Genomic DNA, 15,108 nt, shown 5'->3' with positions numbered 1-15,108 from the left:
TGATTCCACTGAGGTTTATTTTAGTTATTATGAACAAACTCAATACAAATGTTGTGCCAGTGCAATGAATTAAATTGTTTAAAGAGATGCAATCTAGCTTATTTTGTCATTGAATCAGCAAAATGAAACTGTCCTTAACTGTTGCTGAATAGACCATGGTTGGTATGGGGTCTCAAAAAGACGATTATGAAAGGCTTTACAATGAACATATTGTGGATGGACCAGGTTTTGTTGTGGAAGTAGCAGTAATCATTATCAGTATGTAAATCAAAAATAAATGTTCAATTTTAAATATGCAGTTCAGGACTTTGTTGTTCAAATGGCCCTCAGCAGTGATAATAGTATCCCATGGTGAAACATTGCACTGAAATGCATTTAATGCAATTTAGTAAATTGAATGTGCCTGTAAAGCTGCAGCGAGTAAAAATGTAATTGTTTCGATTTTCATGCATATGACAGTTAAACACTCTTGAACACGGTGTAGTTGTTGCTCCTGTGTGATTCGGTACCGACTACACCTATCAGAAACTGTTTTGGATGTCATAGTCATACAGTGTGAAAACACTGTTTCTACAATAATTGTCTATGCCATTGTTGGTAAATATTTACTGACATTTTGTCAATATTTGTAAAACAATTTACTAAACTATGATAACTAACAATTGTTTAAACGTAACATTTACAAATGTGTCAAGTTGTTCCTTTGGATTTTAATGATTGTTAGATTTTTCTTTGTTCCTTCCCTACCTTGTTCTAGTGGTTCTTTCCATACCTGTTTTTCTTTCTGCATCTAAATATTCTGAATGAAATTTTCTTCAAACTGATATAGCAAATGGCTGTGTCACAGATTTCAGATCACCCATAGAGGGTGCTGTATCATTTTTGACTTGTTTACATTAGGTTGCAAAGGAAAATAGGAGCGGTACAAGAGCATTCAGCTCTTTTTTTAATTAATCATTCATTCAAATAAAGGCCTGCCTCACTGTGTTTGTCAATTTGTCAAATTTCTTGATGAGCCGACCATAAGAGACATTTTCAAAAACCTTACTAAAATCCATGTTGGTGACATCTATTGCTCTACCCTCATCAATCACCTTTATCACCTACTCAAAAAAACTCAGGCATATTGCTAAGGCATATCCTGGCACATTCACTGTATCTCAGTATACATGACAATAAACTAAACTGAAAATAAACAATACACAATAGCTGCAGGAGTATGCTATTCGGCCCCTCGAGCCAGCACCACCATTCAATGTGATCATGGCTGATCATCCACAATCAGTACCCCGTTCCTGCCTTCCCCCCCATATCCCCTGACTCCGCTATGTTTAATGGGGATAAATGTGAGATTGTCTCTCTTGAAAGTATCCAGATAAACCAGCCACCACCGCCCTCTGAGACAGAGAATTCCACAGACTCACAACTGTGTAAAAAAAGTGTTTCCTCATCTCTGTTCTAAATGGCTTACGCCTTATTCTTAAACTGTGGCCCCTGGTTCTGGACTCCCCCAACATCAGAAACGTGTTTCCTGCCTCTAGCATGCCCAAACCCTTCATAATCTTATATGTTTCAATATGATATCCTCTCATCCTTCTAAATTCCAGAGTATACAAGCCCAACCACTCCATTCTCTCAACATATGACAGTCCCGCCATCCCGGGAATTAATCTTGTGAACCTACGCTGCACTCCCTCATTAGCAAGAATGTCCTTCCCAAATTTGGAGACCAAAACTGCACACAATACTCCAGGTGTGGTCTCACTAGAGCTCTGTACAACTGCAGAAGGGCCTCTTTGCTCCTATACTATATGAAGGCCAACATGCCATTCGCTTTCTTCACTGCCTGCTGTACCTGCATGCTTACTTTCAATGACTGATGAACAAGAACCCCCCAGATCCCATTGCACTTCCTCTTTTCCCAACTTGACACCATTTAGATAATAATTTGCATTCCTGTTTTGACTACCAAACTAGATAATCGCACATTTATCCCCATTAAACTACATCTGCCATGCAACTGCCCACTCACCCAACCTGTACAAGTCACCCTGCGTTCTCATAGCATCCTCCTCACAGTTCACACTGCCACCCAACTTTGCATCATCTGCAAATTTACTAATGTTACTTTGAATCCCTTCATCTAAATCATTAATGTATATTGTAAATAGCTGCGGTCCCAGCACCGAGCCTTGCGGTACCCCACTAGTCACTGCCTGCCATTCTGAAAGGGACCCGTTAATCCCTACTCTTTGTTTCCTGTCTGCCAACCAATTTTCTATCCATGTCAGCACTCTACCCCCAATACCATGTGCGCTAATTTTGCCCACTAATCTCCTATGTGGGACCTTATCAAATGGCTTTCTGAAAGTCCAGGTACACTACATCCACTGGCTCTCCCTTGTCCATTTTCCTCGTTACATCCTCAAAAAATTCCAGAAGATTAGTCAAGCATGATTTCCCCTTCGTAAATCCATGCTGACTCGGACTGATCTTGTTACTGTTATCCAAATGTGCCGCTATTTCATCTTTTATGATTGACCAGCATCTTCCCCACCACCGATGTCAGGCTAACTGGACTATAATCCCCTGTTTTGTCACTCTTAACAAGTGGGGTAACATTAGCTACCCTCCAATCCAATGGAACTGATCCTGAATCTATAGAATATAGATTCTGTAGAATTCAAAGTATTCAAAGGTTTTTATTAGACCTGACATCGGTGCTGGGGAAGATGCTGGTCAATCATAAAAGATAACAGGATTAGAACATAGAAATCTTAGAGACATGCTGATTGGCCCCATCTCTTCTGAAGACCAGTAAATCCTCTCCTATAGCTTCTTTACCATAGGTTATTCCTGGATTATCTCTACTTCCCATCTTAAACAAAGGAACAACATTGTTCTCTGCTAAACAATGTAACATACAGCGTTTGGTATTTTTAGCTTGCAGTAACGATACTAAACATATTGGTATCAAAAATAACTGTATTTTGATAAACCTATGTAACTTAGTTATTGCAAGTCTGAAGCTCTCTTATCCTGAACCCCTTTTCCCTCCATTGGTACAATGATCTTCATAACACTTGTAGGAGCCATTTATGTTTAGGCTAGCTACTGTTGGGATATTATATTATTTTTGACTGGATATATCCGTGTATTCCAGTATTATTTTGGACAATTGACTATTAGATGCACAGAGTGGCATATATATATATATGGGCATAGGGGACAGGAGGTGACAGGCACAGGGAGGGAGAGCATACAGTTCTCACCAGACCGGGGAGAACACCCAGCTACAACTTGTATGTAGAATAAGGAAAACCTGGTACATCCATCTCTTTGTTTGTACAACTACTTCAATAAACAACTGAAAATAACGACGGGACGATCTGTTCTATTTGGTCTGCGTAAGACCACTCCTACTTACCTGTGTAGTAATGGCAACGGAAAAGAGGTTACAATTAAGTGAGAACTAGCTCTATGAGTGAAACTGGAGCTTGTGAAAACTTGGGAACACGGATTGTTTTATTTCACACACCTGACGCCGCCATTTCTGATCAACTGGACAAGGTCGCTAATCTGACTAACAGAGATTGGAAACCCCGAAAGCCAATGCGCAGGGAGAGTGAGTACGTACAGCATTAAGCTTTATTGGAGAAGCTACATATGATAAGCTGTTTTGGAAAATGGCTACTAAAATGAGGAATTAAGAAGTGACCTTGAGAATCAGAACAATATCAGTTGTTTGAAATATTGTGTTGTCGGCATACGGCTTTACGTCAACGAGTCTTAAAGGGATAGTGAACAAGTATGTCTAAAGCTCAGTCACAAGATGGCGATGTTGGAAAGGATTCTGAAAAGGAAAGAAGGGTTAGTAAACACACTGATAAAGGCTGAGAATTGTTCATGGTAGTGTGTCAGACGACAAGAAACTGGATATGTAAACAAGCTAAGAAGTTAACAAGCTGAAAGAGCTCATGAAATCAGAGGAAAATCCAAATGAAGTACAATCTAACCTGGTTCAATTAAGTTCAATTAAGCTCTGTGATGGTCAGAAAACCACGAGTCATTGGTGAAGGTACCACTGCCTGAAAAGGAGCTTGAAAGGCAAAATCAGTGGTTTCAACAAAGAATGGAAACTTTTAATGGTTTTATACAAGATGTAAAGGTGTGGTTACCTAACGTTGGACAGCAAACTACACACTCCATAGCTGAAAGTGCCATACAACAGTGTTGTAAACAGAAGAAATTGGACCCGATGACAATGTTTCAAATGTCTCAAAACCAAAATTAAACCACAAATCTAGTTCTTCATCATGCGCATCTTCCAAGGCCTCTGCTCGCATAAAAACTCAGACAGAAAGGGTTGCTCTCTTGAAACGGGTTGCCGCCCTGAACAAAAAGCATGAGGTTGTGGCCCAAGAATAATTGGTAAGAAAGGAAGAACAATTGAAAAGAGAGACTGAGCTGGCATAAGGAATAAGACACCACTCCAGAGTATCTGATGGGATGAACTCTTATATGAGAAAAGGAACTGTTCAAAGGGAAAGTCCAAGGGGAAGCAGTTTTGTAATGCCTGTAGAAACAGCTGTGCAAGAAAATCTGACAACAAGTGGAATGAGAAGAAATGTATCTACTACCAATATTCAAGGTTCTTGTTTGTTCTGTAATAAAAGTGGTCACACATTTGTTGCGGGTGACTTCAATCACTCCAACCTGAAGACTGTACTCCCCAAATTCCACCAACATGTATCCTTCCCCACTAGAGTAGACAAGACACTGGACAAAGTCTACACCAACATGGCTGAAGCTTACAAAGCCATCCCCCTCCCCCACCTTGGTCAGTCTGATCACGTCTCATTGTTCCTGCTCCCTAAGTACTCCCCACTCATCAGACGGGTTAAACCAACTGTAAGGACAGTTAAAGTCTGGTCAGAGGAAGCGGACTTCACACTTCAGCAGTGTTTTGGAAACACTGACTGGAAGGCGTTTGCAGCCCAGGCCACCCTTGACTCTCACACGGACATTGATTCCTATACATCCTCTGTTCTGGACTTTATAAACTCCACCATCAATAGTGTCACCTCCCTCAAACAGGTGACCATATACCCGAATCAGAAGCCATGGATGAACAGCGAGGTCAGGCTACTGCTGAAAGCACGGGACACCGCTTTCAGGTCAGGCGATGCTCGAGCCTACAGTTCATCCAGGGCTAACCTGAAGAGGGGCATCAGGAAGGCCAAGCACTGCCATAAGCTCAGGATTGAGGAGCACTTCAACAACAACTCCGACCCCCGACGCATGTGGCAAGGCATCCAGGCCATCACGGACTACAGACCCTCCAACATCACCCCCACATCCAGCGACGCCTCCTTCCTTGAGGAGCTTAATCACTTCTATGGCCGCTTCGACAGGGACAATCTAGAGACAGCCATCAAGGCTGTGCTACCTGCCGATCACCAACCCCTCACACTCACCCCCTACGACGTGTACGTGGCACTGAGTAGGACTAATGCACATAAGGCTGCTGGCCCTGACGGCATCCCCGGGCGCGTGCTCAGTGCCTGTGCTGCGCAGCTGACAGACGTCTGGACTGACATCTTCAACCTGTCACTTGCCCAAGCAGTTGTCCCCACTTGCCTTAAAGCCACCTCCATCGTGCCAGTGCCAAAACACTCCACTGCGGCAAGCCTCAACGACTTCCGCCCAGTTGCACTTACCCCCATCATCACCAAGTGCTTCGAGAGGCTGGTCCTGGCACACCTCAAAAGCTGCCTACCCCCCACACTGGATCCCTATCAGTTTGCCTACCGCAAGAACAGGAGTACGGAGGATGCCATCTCAACGGCACTTCACTCCGCCCTCTCCCCCACCTTGACAACAGAGACACTTATGTAAGAATGCTGTTCATCGATTACAGCTCAGCATTCAACACCATTATTCCATCAAAACTGATCACCAAACTAGGTAACCTGGGCATCGACCACTCCCTCTGCAACTGGATACTGGACTTTCTAACCAACAGACCCCAGTCTGTGAGGTTAGACAAGCACACCTCTTCAACCCTCACCCTGAACACTGGCGTTCCTCAGGGCTGTGCGCTGAGCCCCCTCCTCTACTCCCTCTTCACCTATGACTGCACACCTGTACATGGTACTAACACCATCATCAAGTATGCAGATGATACAACGGTGATTGGCCTCATCAGCAACAACGATGAGCTGGCCTACAGGGAGGAGGTCCAGCACTTAGCAGCATGGTGCGCTGACAACAACCTGGCCCCTAACTCCAAGAAGACCAAGGAGCTCATTGTAGACTTCAGGAAGTCCAGAGGCGGCACGCACACCCCCATCCACATTAACGGGACGGAGGTGGAACGTGTTTCTAGCTTCAGGTTCCTGGGAGTCAACATCTCTGATGACCTCTCTTGGACCCACAATACCTCTACTCTGATCAAGAAGGCTCATCAGCGTCTCTTCTTCCTGAGGAGACTGAAGAAGGTCCATCTGTCTCCTCAGATCCTGGTGAACTTCTACCACTGCACCATCGAGAGCATCCTTACCAACTGCATCACAGTATGGTATGGCAACTGCTCTGTCTCCGACCGGAAGGCATTGCAGAGAGTGGTGAAAATTGCCCAACGCATCACCGGTTCCACGCTCCCCTCCATTGAGTCTGTCCAAAGCAAGCGCTGTCTGCGGAGGGCGCTCAGCATCGCCAAGGACTGCTCTCGCCCCAACCATGGACTGTTTACCCTCCTACCATCCGGGAGGCGCTACAGGTCTCTCCGTTGCCGAACCAGCAGGTCGAGGAACAGCTTCTTTCCGGCGGCTGTCACTCTACTAAACAACGTACCTCGGTGACTGCCAATCACCACCCCCCACCCCCCCCCGGACACTTATTATTTTTTTTATTCAAATCGTTTGCTATGTCGCTCTTCAAGGGAGATGCTAAATGCATTTCGTTGTCTCTGTACTGTACACTGACAATGACAATTAAAATTGAATCTGAATCTGAATCTGAATCTGACATTGAGGTGGTCTCTACAGATCAGGAAGAAGGGGCACAGAGAAAAGATAGACTTCTTAATGGAGAAGGGAGTCTGTTTTGGATGTTTGAAGATCGGACACATGAGCAGAGACTGCAAGAGTTGTTTGACTTGTGATGTGTGCAACCCAAATCATTCTGAAATGTGTAGGGTACAGGGAGGGAGAGCATACACTTCTCACCAGACCGGGGAGAACAGCTAGCTACAACTTGTATGGAGAATAAGGAAAACCTGGTACGGTCATCTCTTTGTTTGTACAACTACTTCAATAAACAACCAATTAAACTGGAAATAACGACTGGAAGATCTGTTCTATTTGGTCTGCGTAAGATCACTCCTACTTACCTGTGTAGTAATGGAAATGGAAAAGAGGACACTGGAATAGTCGGAAATTTGCCATTACATCATTCATTTCTATAACACGAGCTTTCTTAGGAATCATTTGTCTCGTTATACCAGAACTACTTATACTTTGAAAACATTTTTTTCAAGCCAATTAAAATTAATTAAATAAAATCATTGCCTCTTTGACTGTTTTCATATATTGATCAAATCAGAATATTGACAAATTACTCGTTATATTTGTGGAGGCATCATTGACTGACACCAGTGCCACTGTTGAGCTTGCATTATTTAGCTTCTAAGTAATTATCTTTGCAGAATAACATTTTAAATTTCTGCTTTTCTATTTTATGATACACAGAAGGGTAATTATGCTATTATCCAAGAACTAGCATAATTATGCTAATTATGAATGCAAATTAATAATTGTGTCTATAATTGATTAATAATCAATTGTTATCTCTTGTTCCTTTTCTAGTTGGCATATTGTGTGGTACAGTTTTTGGAAAAAGATGCAACTCTTACAGAACCAGTAAGTTTTATCAGTTCACATTTTTAGGTTTGAGCTTTTTTGAGCTTTGTGATCAAAATAATGGGCATTTTTTAGTTAGTTGTGGGGAGTTGGCATGAGCAAAAAGTAAACATTTTGATTTATGTTGCTATTTGAACCATTTTGTGTGGTATTTGAAAATGATTTCATTATAATTTTGTGAATCTTAGTTTTTAAATTGCTTAAGAAGAGTTTTGAGAATGAATAGGAAAAACAAAACCTATTTAAATACATATGATTATCTTAAGTTCACATTGCCGATGGAGTAATTGAATGATAGACAATAGACAATAGGTGCAGGAGTAGGCCCTTTCCAGCCAGCACCGCCATTCAGTGTGATCATGGCTGATCATCCCCAATCAGTACCCCATTCCTGCCTTCTCCCCATATCCCCTGACTCCGCTGTTTTTAAAAGCCCTATCTAGCTCTCTCTTGAAAGCATACAGAAAACCTGCCTCCACCGCCCTCTGAGGCAGAAAATTCCACACTCACCATTCTCTGTGAGAAAAAGTGTTTCCTCGTCTCCGTTCTAAATGGCTTACTCCTTATTCTTAAACTGTGGCCCCTGTTTCGGGACTCCCCCAACATTGGGAACATGTTTCCTATCTCTAGCGTGTCCAAACCCTTAACAATCTTATATATTTCAATGAGATATCCTCTCATCCTTCTAAACTCCAGAGTGTACAAGCCCAGCTGCTCCATTCTCTCAGCATGTGACAATCCCGCCATCCCGGGAATTAACCTTGTAAACCTACGCTTCACTCCCTCAATAGCAAGAATGTCCTTCCTCAAATTAGGGGACCAAAACTGCACACAATACTCCAGGTGTGATCTCACTAGGGCTCTGTACAACTGCAGAAGGACCTCTTTGCTCCTATATTCGATTCCTCTTGTTATAAAGGCCAACATGCCATTCGTTTTCTTCACTGCCTGCTGTACCTGCATGCTTACTTTCATAGACTGATGTACAAGGACCCCCCAGATCCCATTGTACTTCCCCTTTTCCCAACTTGACTGTATACCAACACACAGTTCAAACAGGATCATCAAGTTTGCGGACGACACGACTGTGGTGGGACTGATAAACAACGATGACGAGTCTGCCTACAGGGATGAAGTCCAAAAACTGACTGTCTGGTGTACCAAAAACAACCTGGTACTAAACCCATCAAAGACAAAAGAACTTGTCATTGACTTCAGGAGGAAGAGGAGAGAGGAACCTGCTCCCTTATACATCAAAGGAGACATGGTGGAGAGAGTCAACGACTTTAAGTTCCTGGGAATAAACATCTCCCAGGACCTCAAATGGCAAATGAACACCGTCACTCTCGTGAAGAGGTCTCATCAGCGGCTGTATTTCCTAAGGTCTCTACGGAGAGCTAACGTCTCACAGCCGCTGCTGCTGTCCTTCTATCGATGCGCCGTGGAAAGTATCCTCACCTATGGAATCCTGGTGTGGTTTGCCAGCTGTACTGTGGCTGAGAGGAGGGCGCTGCAGGGAATTATAAAAACTGCGCAGCGCATTACAAACGCTAACCTGCCCTCCTTGGATGACATATACAAGGCCCGATGCTTGCGCAGGGCCATAAATATCAAGAAGGACACATCCCACCCTGCCAACCACCTTTTTACTCTGCTACCCTCCGGGAGGCGATTCAGGTCTCTGCAGGCTCGCACTGGTAGACTAAAAAATAGTTTCTACCATTGTGCGATTAAAGAGCTTAACTCCAATAGTGAACACTGGGAAGCAAGAAGTAACTTCGAGGAATACCGCTAAATTCTTTTAATCTCTTTTAAAAATGTATTTATATTCTACCATTAACTGTACATATGTGCATTGGTGTCGTGTTGTATTTCTTTTAATGGAGGAGAAGCAAATGGAATTTCGTTGCTCAGTTTTGTGCAATGACAATAAACATATTCTATTCTATTGACGCCATTTAGATAGTAATCTGCCTTCCTGTTTTTGCTACCAAAGTGGATAACCTCATATTTATCTGCTTTAAACTTCATCTGCCATGCATCTGCCCACTCCCCCAACCTGTCCAAGTCACCCTGCATTCTCATAGCATCCTCCTCACAGTTCACACTGCTACCCAGCTTTGTGTCATCTACAAATTTGCTAATGTTACTTTGAATCCCTTCATCTAAATCATTGATGTATATTGTAAATAGCTGCGGTCCCAGCACCGAGCCTTGCGGTACCCCACTAGTCACTGCCTGCCATTCTGAAAGGGACCCGTTAATCCCTACTCTTTGTTTCCTGACTGCCAACCACTTATCTATCCATGTCAGCACTCTACCCCCATACCATGTGCCCTGATGATAATCCATAAATTTAATGAAAATACATAAATGAAGTCTTGCAAAATTGGGACTTGCTTCTTTCAACTTAAATGGTCTTGACTTCAAAGGAAACTTTAATCCACTTCTTTTGTCTCTTATTTTGAAAATAGGTTTTTGTTTTAATTAGTCCTTGTCAAATTTTTGTTAATGTTAATGAACAAGACTACATTTTAAAATATTTAATAGTATTTTCTTTTTGATTGTACTCCAAAAATACGATGACCAACTTGTTTGTAAATTAAGTAATTTGTTCTTGGTACTTTCTGGAAAAGAAAAATTAGCAACAAAATATCAGTGTTGCTGGATTTCAAGTGAACATTTAATCAGGTGCCTGAATCTCCCAATGGAAATAGATGGCAGTTTTAGACAGTTTTCTGGACAGCATTCTAACTACCAAAAAGGAATGTAATTTTATTCTTGGATGCTGTGTGGAATGGAAATGTGATTTGAAAAAGATAGATTTTTTTAAAAGGTTTAAAGGAATTTTCTCAAGCAAATATTTCTTACCTAAACAAGGCATGGGGTTGCTCTGACGTCACCAATTCTAGAGCAAGCACCTTCTGATTTGATCCTAGGAATTTGAACCATGGGATTGTCTTTGTTGTAGCTGTTAGTTGGAACACATAAAGCATTTGGAGCACACCAGGCATATAAGGACAGTGTTCATGTACTATTACTTTTTACTTGATTATTATTGGCAGAGGTTTATTCTTCTCGTGATTTGTTTGATAATAGGCTCCAGTGCGGCTGAGAATCAGATTTTTACCATCTGATATGATTGGACTTCAATTGCAAATACCTTTTTTACTTAAGGCTCTGAATCTCATTTTGAGCACAATGTCTTAAGCTGCATGCTTTTAGCAAACACTGTTACTACTGTCCAATAGCTTAAATCTTGGAGTAACAGGAAGAATAATGTTTCTCACAAAACTTTATGTAATATCAAAAGGATCCAGCCAGTCAAATGCTTATACGATTCCATCATATATCAGCTTTATCTGTACCTCAAGTTGGATATTTTTACACCACATATTCTTTCAACCAAGGTGAAGTTCCTTGTAAATATTTGTGAAGACTTTAGTTATTGCTCTTTCTTCACATCACATTCCCTGTGCTGCTTTCCTTTTAACTTTATTTCGTTTTCAAAAAACAGACAAACACTGTTTGGAAATATGAATAATTATGCACATGTCTACCTAAAAGTCATGCACATTATCATAAAAATGTAGATACAAGGAACTGCAGGTGCTGGTTTGCTGGAGAAAAAAAGATGCAAAGTGCTGGAGTAACTCAGTGGTCAGGCAGTATCTGTGGAGAGAACGGATTGGTGACACTTTCAGACTGAAGAAGAGTCCCGACCCAAAGCGTCACCTATCCATGTTCTCCAGAGATGCTGCGTTACTCCACTTACTCCAGCACTTTGTATCATTAAGCTGCACCTGAACCTCCACCAGTTCTAAACTATATGGAACTGAAATTTGTCACGACATGAAAATCCACTAATGTCAGTATGGAATATGCGGGTCAGAGAAAGAACACATAGATGCAATTTAATGATTCCTTTTAAACATGTCTTCTCTTTTCTGAATCAGCTGATCATATATTTATGAATTTAATATTGCCATTTTGGTAGATTTATGGTCTGCATTTACCAAAACTATCTTATTGAGTAAAAATTCAGCTGAGCAACAGAAAAGGATTTTTTTTAATTCAATCTGAATTGGATTTAAGCTCCTTGCCAGGGTGAAAGGATAGTGTGTATTAACTCAGCTGCAAGCCATCGTCCCTTCATTTTAGGGTTGGCACTGCAGGAAGCGAAGCTGTTTCAAAGTTCCAACCATCCAGGTTCAATCCTAGAGAAACTCAGCAGGTAAGGCAGCAATGTGGAGGGAATAGTCAGACGACTTTTTGGTTGGGACCCTTCTTCAGGTTGATGGTGTCGGTGAGAAAGCGGGAAAAGAGAGGTGGGGTGAGGCAAAGCATGGCAAGTAATAACAATGAGGAACTTCATCCTATCCTCCCTGGTCCAATCCATTCCCATTGACGTCCAAGACACCTCACATGCCCTTTGACTCTTTAATGACTTTCGGTTTCCAGGCCCTTGTTTCCTCATATTTACTATGAATGTTCAGTCTCGCTACACCTCCATCCTCCACCAGAAAGGCCTTAAAGCCCACAGTTCCACTCTGGCTCCCCCTCCCTCCAATCGCAACAGGGACAGAGTCCTCCAAGTCCTCGCCTTTTACCCTTTCAGCCGTCGCATACAGCATGTCATCCTCCGACATTTCAGCCACCTCCAACGGGATCTTCCCATCTCCGCCTCTTTCTGCTTTTCACAGAGATCATTCCCTCCGTAACTCCCTGGTTCACTCATCCCTTCCCACCCAAACCACCCCCTCCCCAGGAACTTTCCCCTGCAATCACAGGAGATGCAACATGTCCTTATACCTCCTCCCTTAACTCCATCCAGGAACCCTGACAGTCCTTTAGGGTGAGGCAGAGGTTCACTTGCACCTCCATCATCTACTGTATCTGTTGTTTGTGGACTGCTATATATCAGCGAGACCAATCGCAGACTGGGTGATAATTTCACTGAACAGTTATGCTCAGGCAGCCTTGGCTTACGCGATCTCACGGTTGCCAAACATTTTAACTCCCATTCCCATACTGACCTCTCTGTCTTGAGCAGCGCACAAGGCAGCGATATGAACATTGATTTCTCTAATTTCAAATAATCCCTGCCTTCCCCCTCTCTCTCTTTCTCCTCAAGCTTCCAACATCTTGTTTCCAGGTTCAGTCTGATCTTTGGTGGCTTCTGTATTCTCTGTGCGACCATGTATTTTTCCCCTAGCTACTCCAGTCGCTCCTACATCCCCAAACCAAAATTGTTCTTCATTAGTTGTTGTAAATTACCCGTTCAAATGTTAATCAACACATGTGAGTGAACATGTTACAGGAAAGTGAATCGGGTAAACAGGATCTGAAGGCTATTCTGAAAGCTGGCAGACTCGGTGGGCTGAAAAGGCTGCCTCTTGTGTCATGAAATTGTGAAAATATTAATTCTGTTTCTTTAGCACTTTGTACAACATTATGTTCAAGAACCGTTTTTGAGCATTGCAGGAATTCTATTTTTTTTAATGCAGATCTGATTATACTAATTACAAATGACAAGAATATTGGTTGTTTGTGGGTTATTGATCTTTACAATATCCTTTATGTCAGAGGCATTTTTTCCCTTTTTGAAGATAGCATATTTGGGTTATGCATTATTTATTCTTGCACCTACAGATTTAACTTTTAGAAGTTAACTTGCTATATTTCATAATTAAATTAGTATTTTTGTGCATTATTGGACATTTGAGTAACTGCTTAGTTTGTTACTCTGTTTCAAATAGATTTCAGGTCTGGATAAAGTCAAACTACTTAAGAGGTTGCTGCAGAATTGAGAGGCCATCTAAGATTTGAACAACTCCAGGAATTTCTATTTGCATAGCTTTATCAAGCTATGAAGAGATGAAACCCGTAGATGCTGCCGATCAATTCATAACCTTTCTAATGCTGTAGCTAGGATTGGAAATAGACACATGTAGCAGAGGTAGTGAATGAAAGGTAAATCAAAGGAAGTTAAAATAATTTATTGATAAAAGCTTCACTGAGTAACCGAGTGGAGCTCTTTGCACTTTCCCTTTTAAAGTGAATACTTAAGAGGGAACCAAAATAATAAATTAAAAATTCTATCATTCAAGTTGGTTTTGTTATTCTTTCTGATATTTCCGGCAGGTATTTATTTGGCACTAGACCAAGGGGGACCTGTTGGGAGGGCTATGGCGTCACACACACACTAACCACCCCCCACACACGGGGGGGGGGGGGGGGGGGGGGGGGGGAGAGGAGGAGGGGGGGGGAAGGGGGGGGGAGAGGAGGGGGGGGGAAAGGGGGGGGAGAGGGGGGGGGGGCAAAAAGGAGGGAGTGGAGTAGGGGGAGGGGGGGCTGGAGGGGTGGAGAGGGGGCAGATGGGGGGAGGGGGAGAGAGGAGGAGGATGAGAGGGGGGCAAAGGGAGGGGGAGGGGGGCTGGATGGGAGAAGGGGGGCAGACGGGGAGGGTAGAGAGTGGGGCAAAGAGAGTGGGATGGAGGTGGAGGGGAGGGGAGGAGAGAGTGAAGGCGGGCAGAAGGAGAGAGAGGAGGGGGGCAGAGGGGGAGAGGGAGGGAAGGGTGAGGTGGAGGGAGGGCAGAGGGGGAGAGAGATGAGGGAGGAGTGGGGGTGAAGGGAGGGGCGGGGCGCTGCGCTGCGGACATCCGGCCGAGTGTGAGTATTGATACAATCAGGGACTGCCTATGTTGACAGTTTGCAGGCAGGCGATCATCGAGTTGATGTATCGCCTACTTTTATCAACGGAGCGCTCAACCTCCTGTGGCGACCAGTGTTCACGGAAGCCTCCGGAGTCCCCGTGGACACTGCGTGTTCCCTCTCTGGGGCGCGTGGGCGTGGGCCCTGAGGAGGGGCGGGCGGTCGACCCCAGTGCGGGTGGCCGTCTTGGCCGGGCCCAGGAGCAGACGGACGGGGAAATATCCCCCATCCCTCCCGGCCCTCCCCCCTCTGTACCGGGTGCCCAGGTGTGGGGCTGGAATGTGGCCTGGCTTGGGGGAGCGGCCCCTTCGGATGGTCGAGTGGGGGCTGCGGCCTCTCACACTGCATGTGCAGGTGGGGCACGGTCTCTTCCTCGCCGTGTGCGGCACTCTACACTCCGGGTCCCCGATGTGGGGGGGGTGGCAGCTGGGCCACATAACTCGCAGCTCTGCACAACGTTCCGCGAGGAGCG

At 43.7% G+C, this 15,108-nt stretch overlaps 1 protein-coding gene across 2 annotated transcripts in view; it reads left to right on the top strand.

Annotated features, from left to right (window-relative positions):
* Nucleotides 1–15,108, top strand: part of ppp2r5a (protein phosphatase 2, regulatory subunit B', alpha isoform) — a 111,097-nt gene that overhangs the window by 76,949 nt on the left and 19,040 nt on the right. For both annotated transcript variants that reach the window (XM_055639776.1, XM_055639778.1), the window contains one exon: nt 7,869–7,922. In XM_055639776.1, coding sequence (XP_055495751.1) covers nt 7,869–7,922 — 54 coding nt within the window. The remainder of the gene's footprint in view (nt 1–7,868; nt 7,923–15,108) is intronic.

Source organism: Leucoraja erinacea, chromosome 8 (assembly GCF_028641065.1).
Source record: "Leucoraja erinacea ecotype New England chromosome 8, Leri_hhj_1, whole genome shotgun sequence".
In the NCBI taxonomy this organism is placed as follows: domain Eukaryota; kingdom Metazoa; phylum Chordata; class Chondrichthyes; order Rajiformes; family Rajidae; genus Leucoraja; species Leucoraja erinaceus.
Note: the sequence above shows the minus strand (reverse complement) of the source record. Positions and strands in the feature narration are given on the sequence as shown.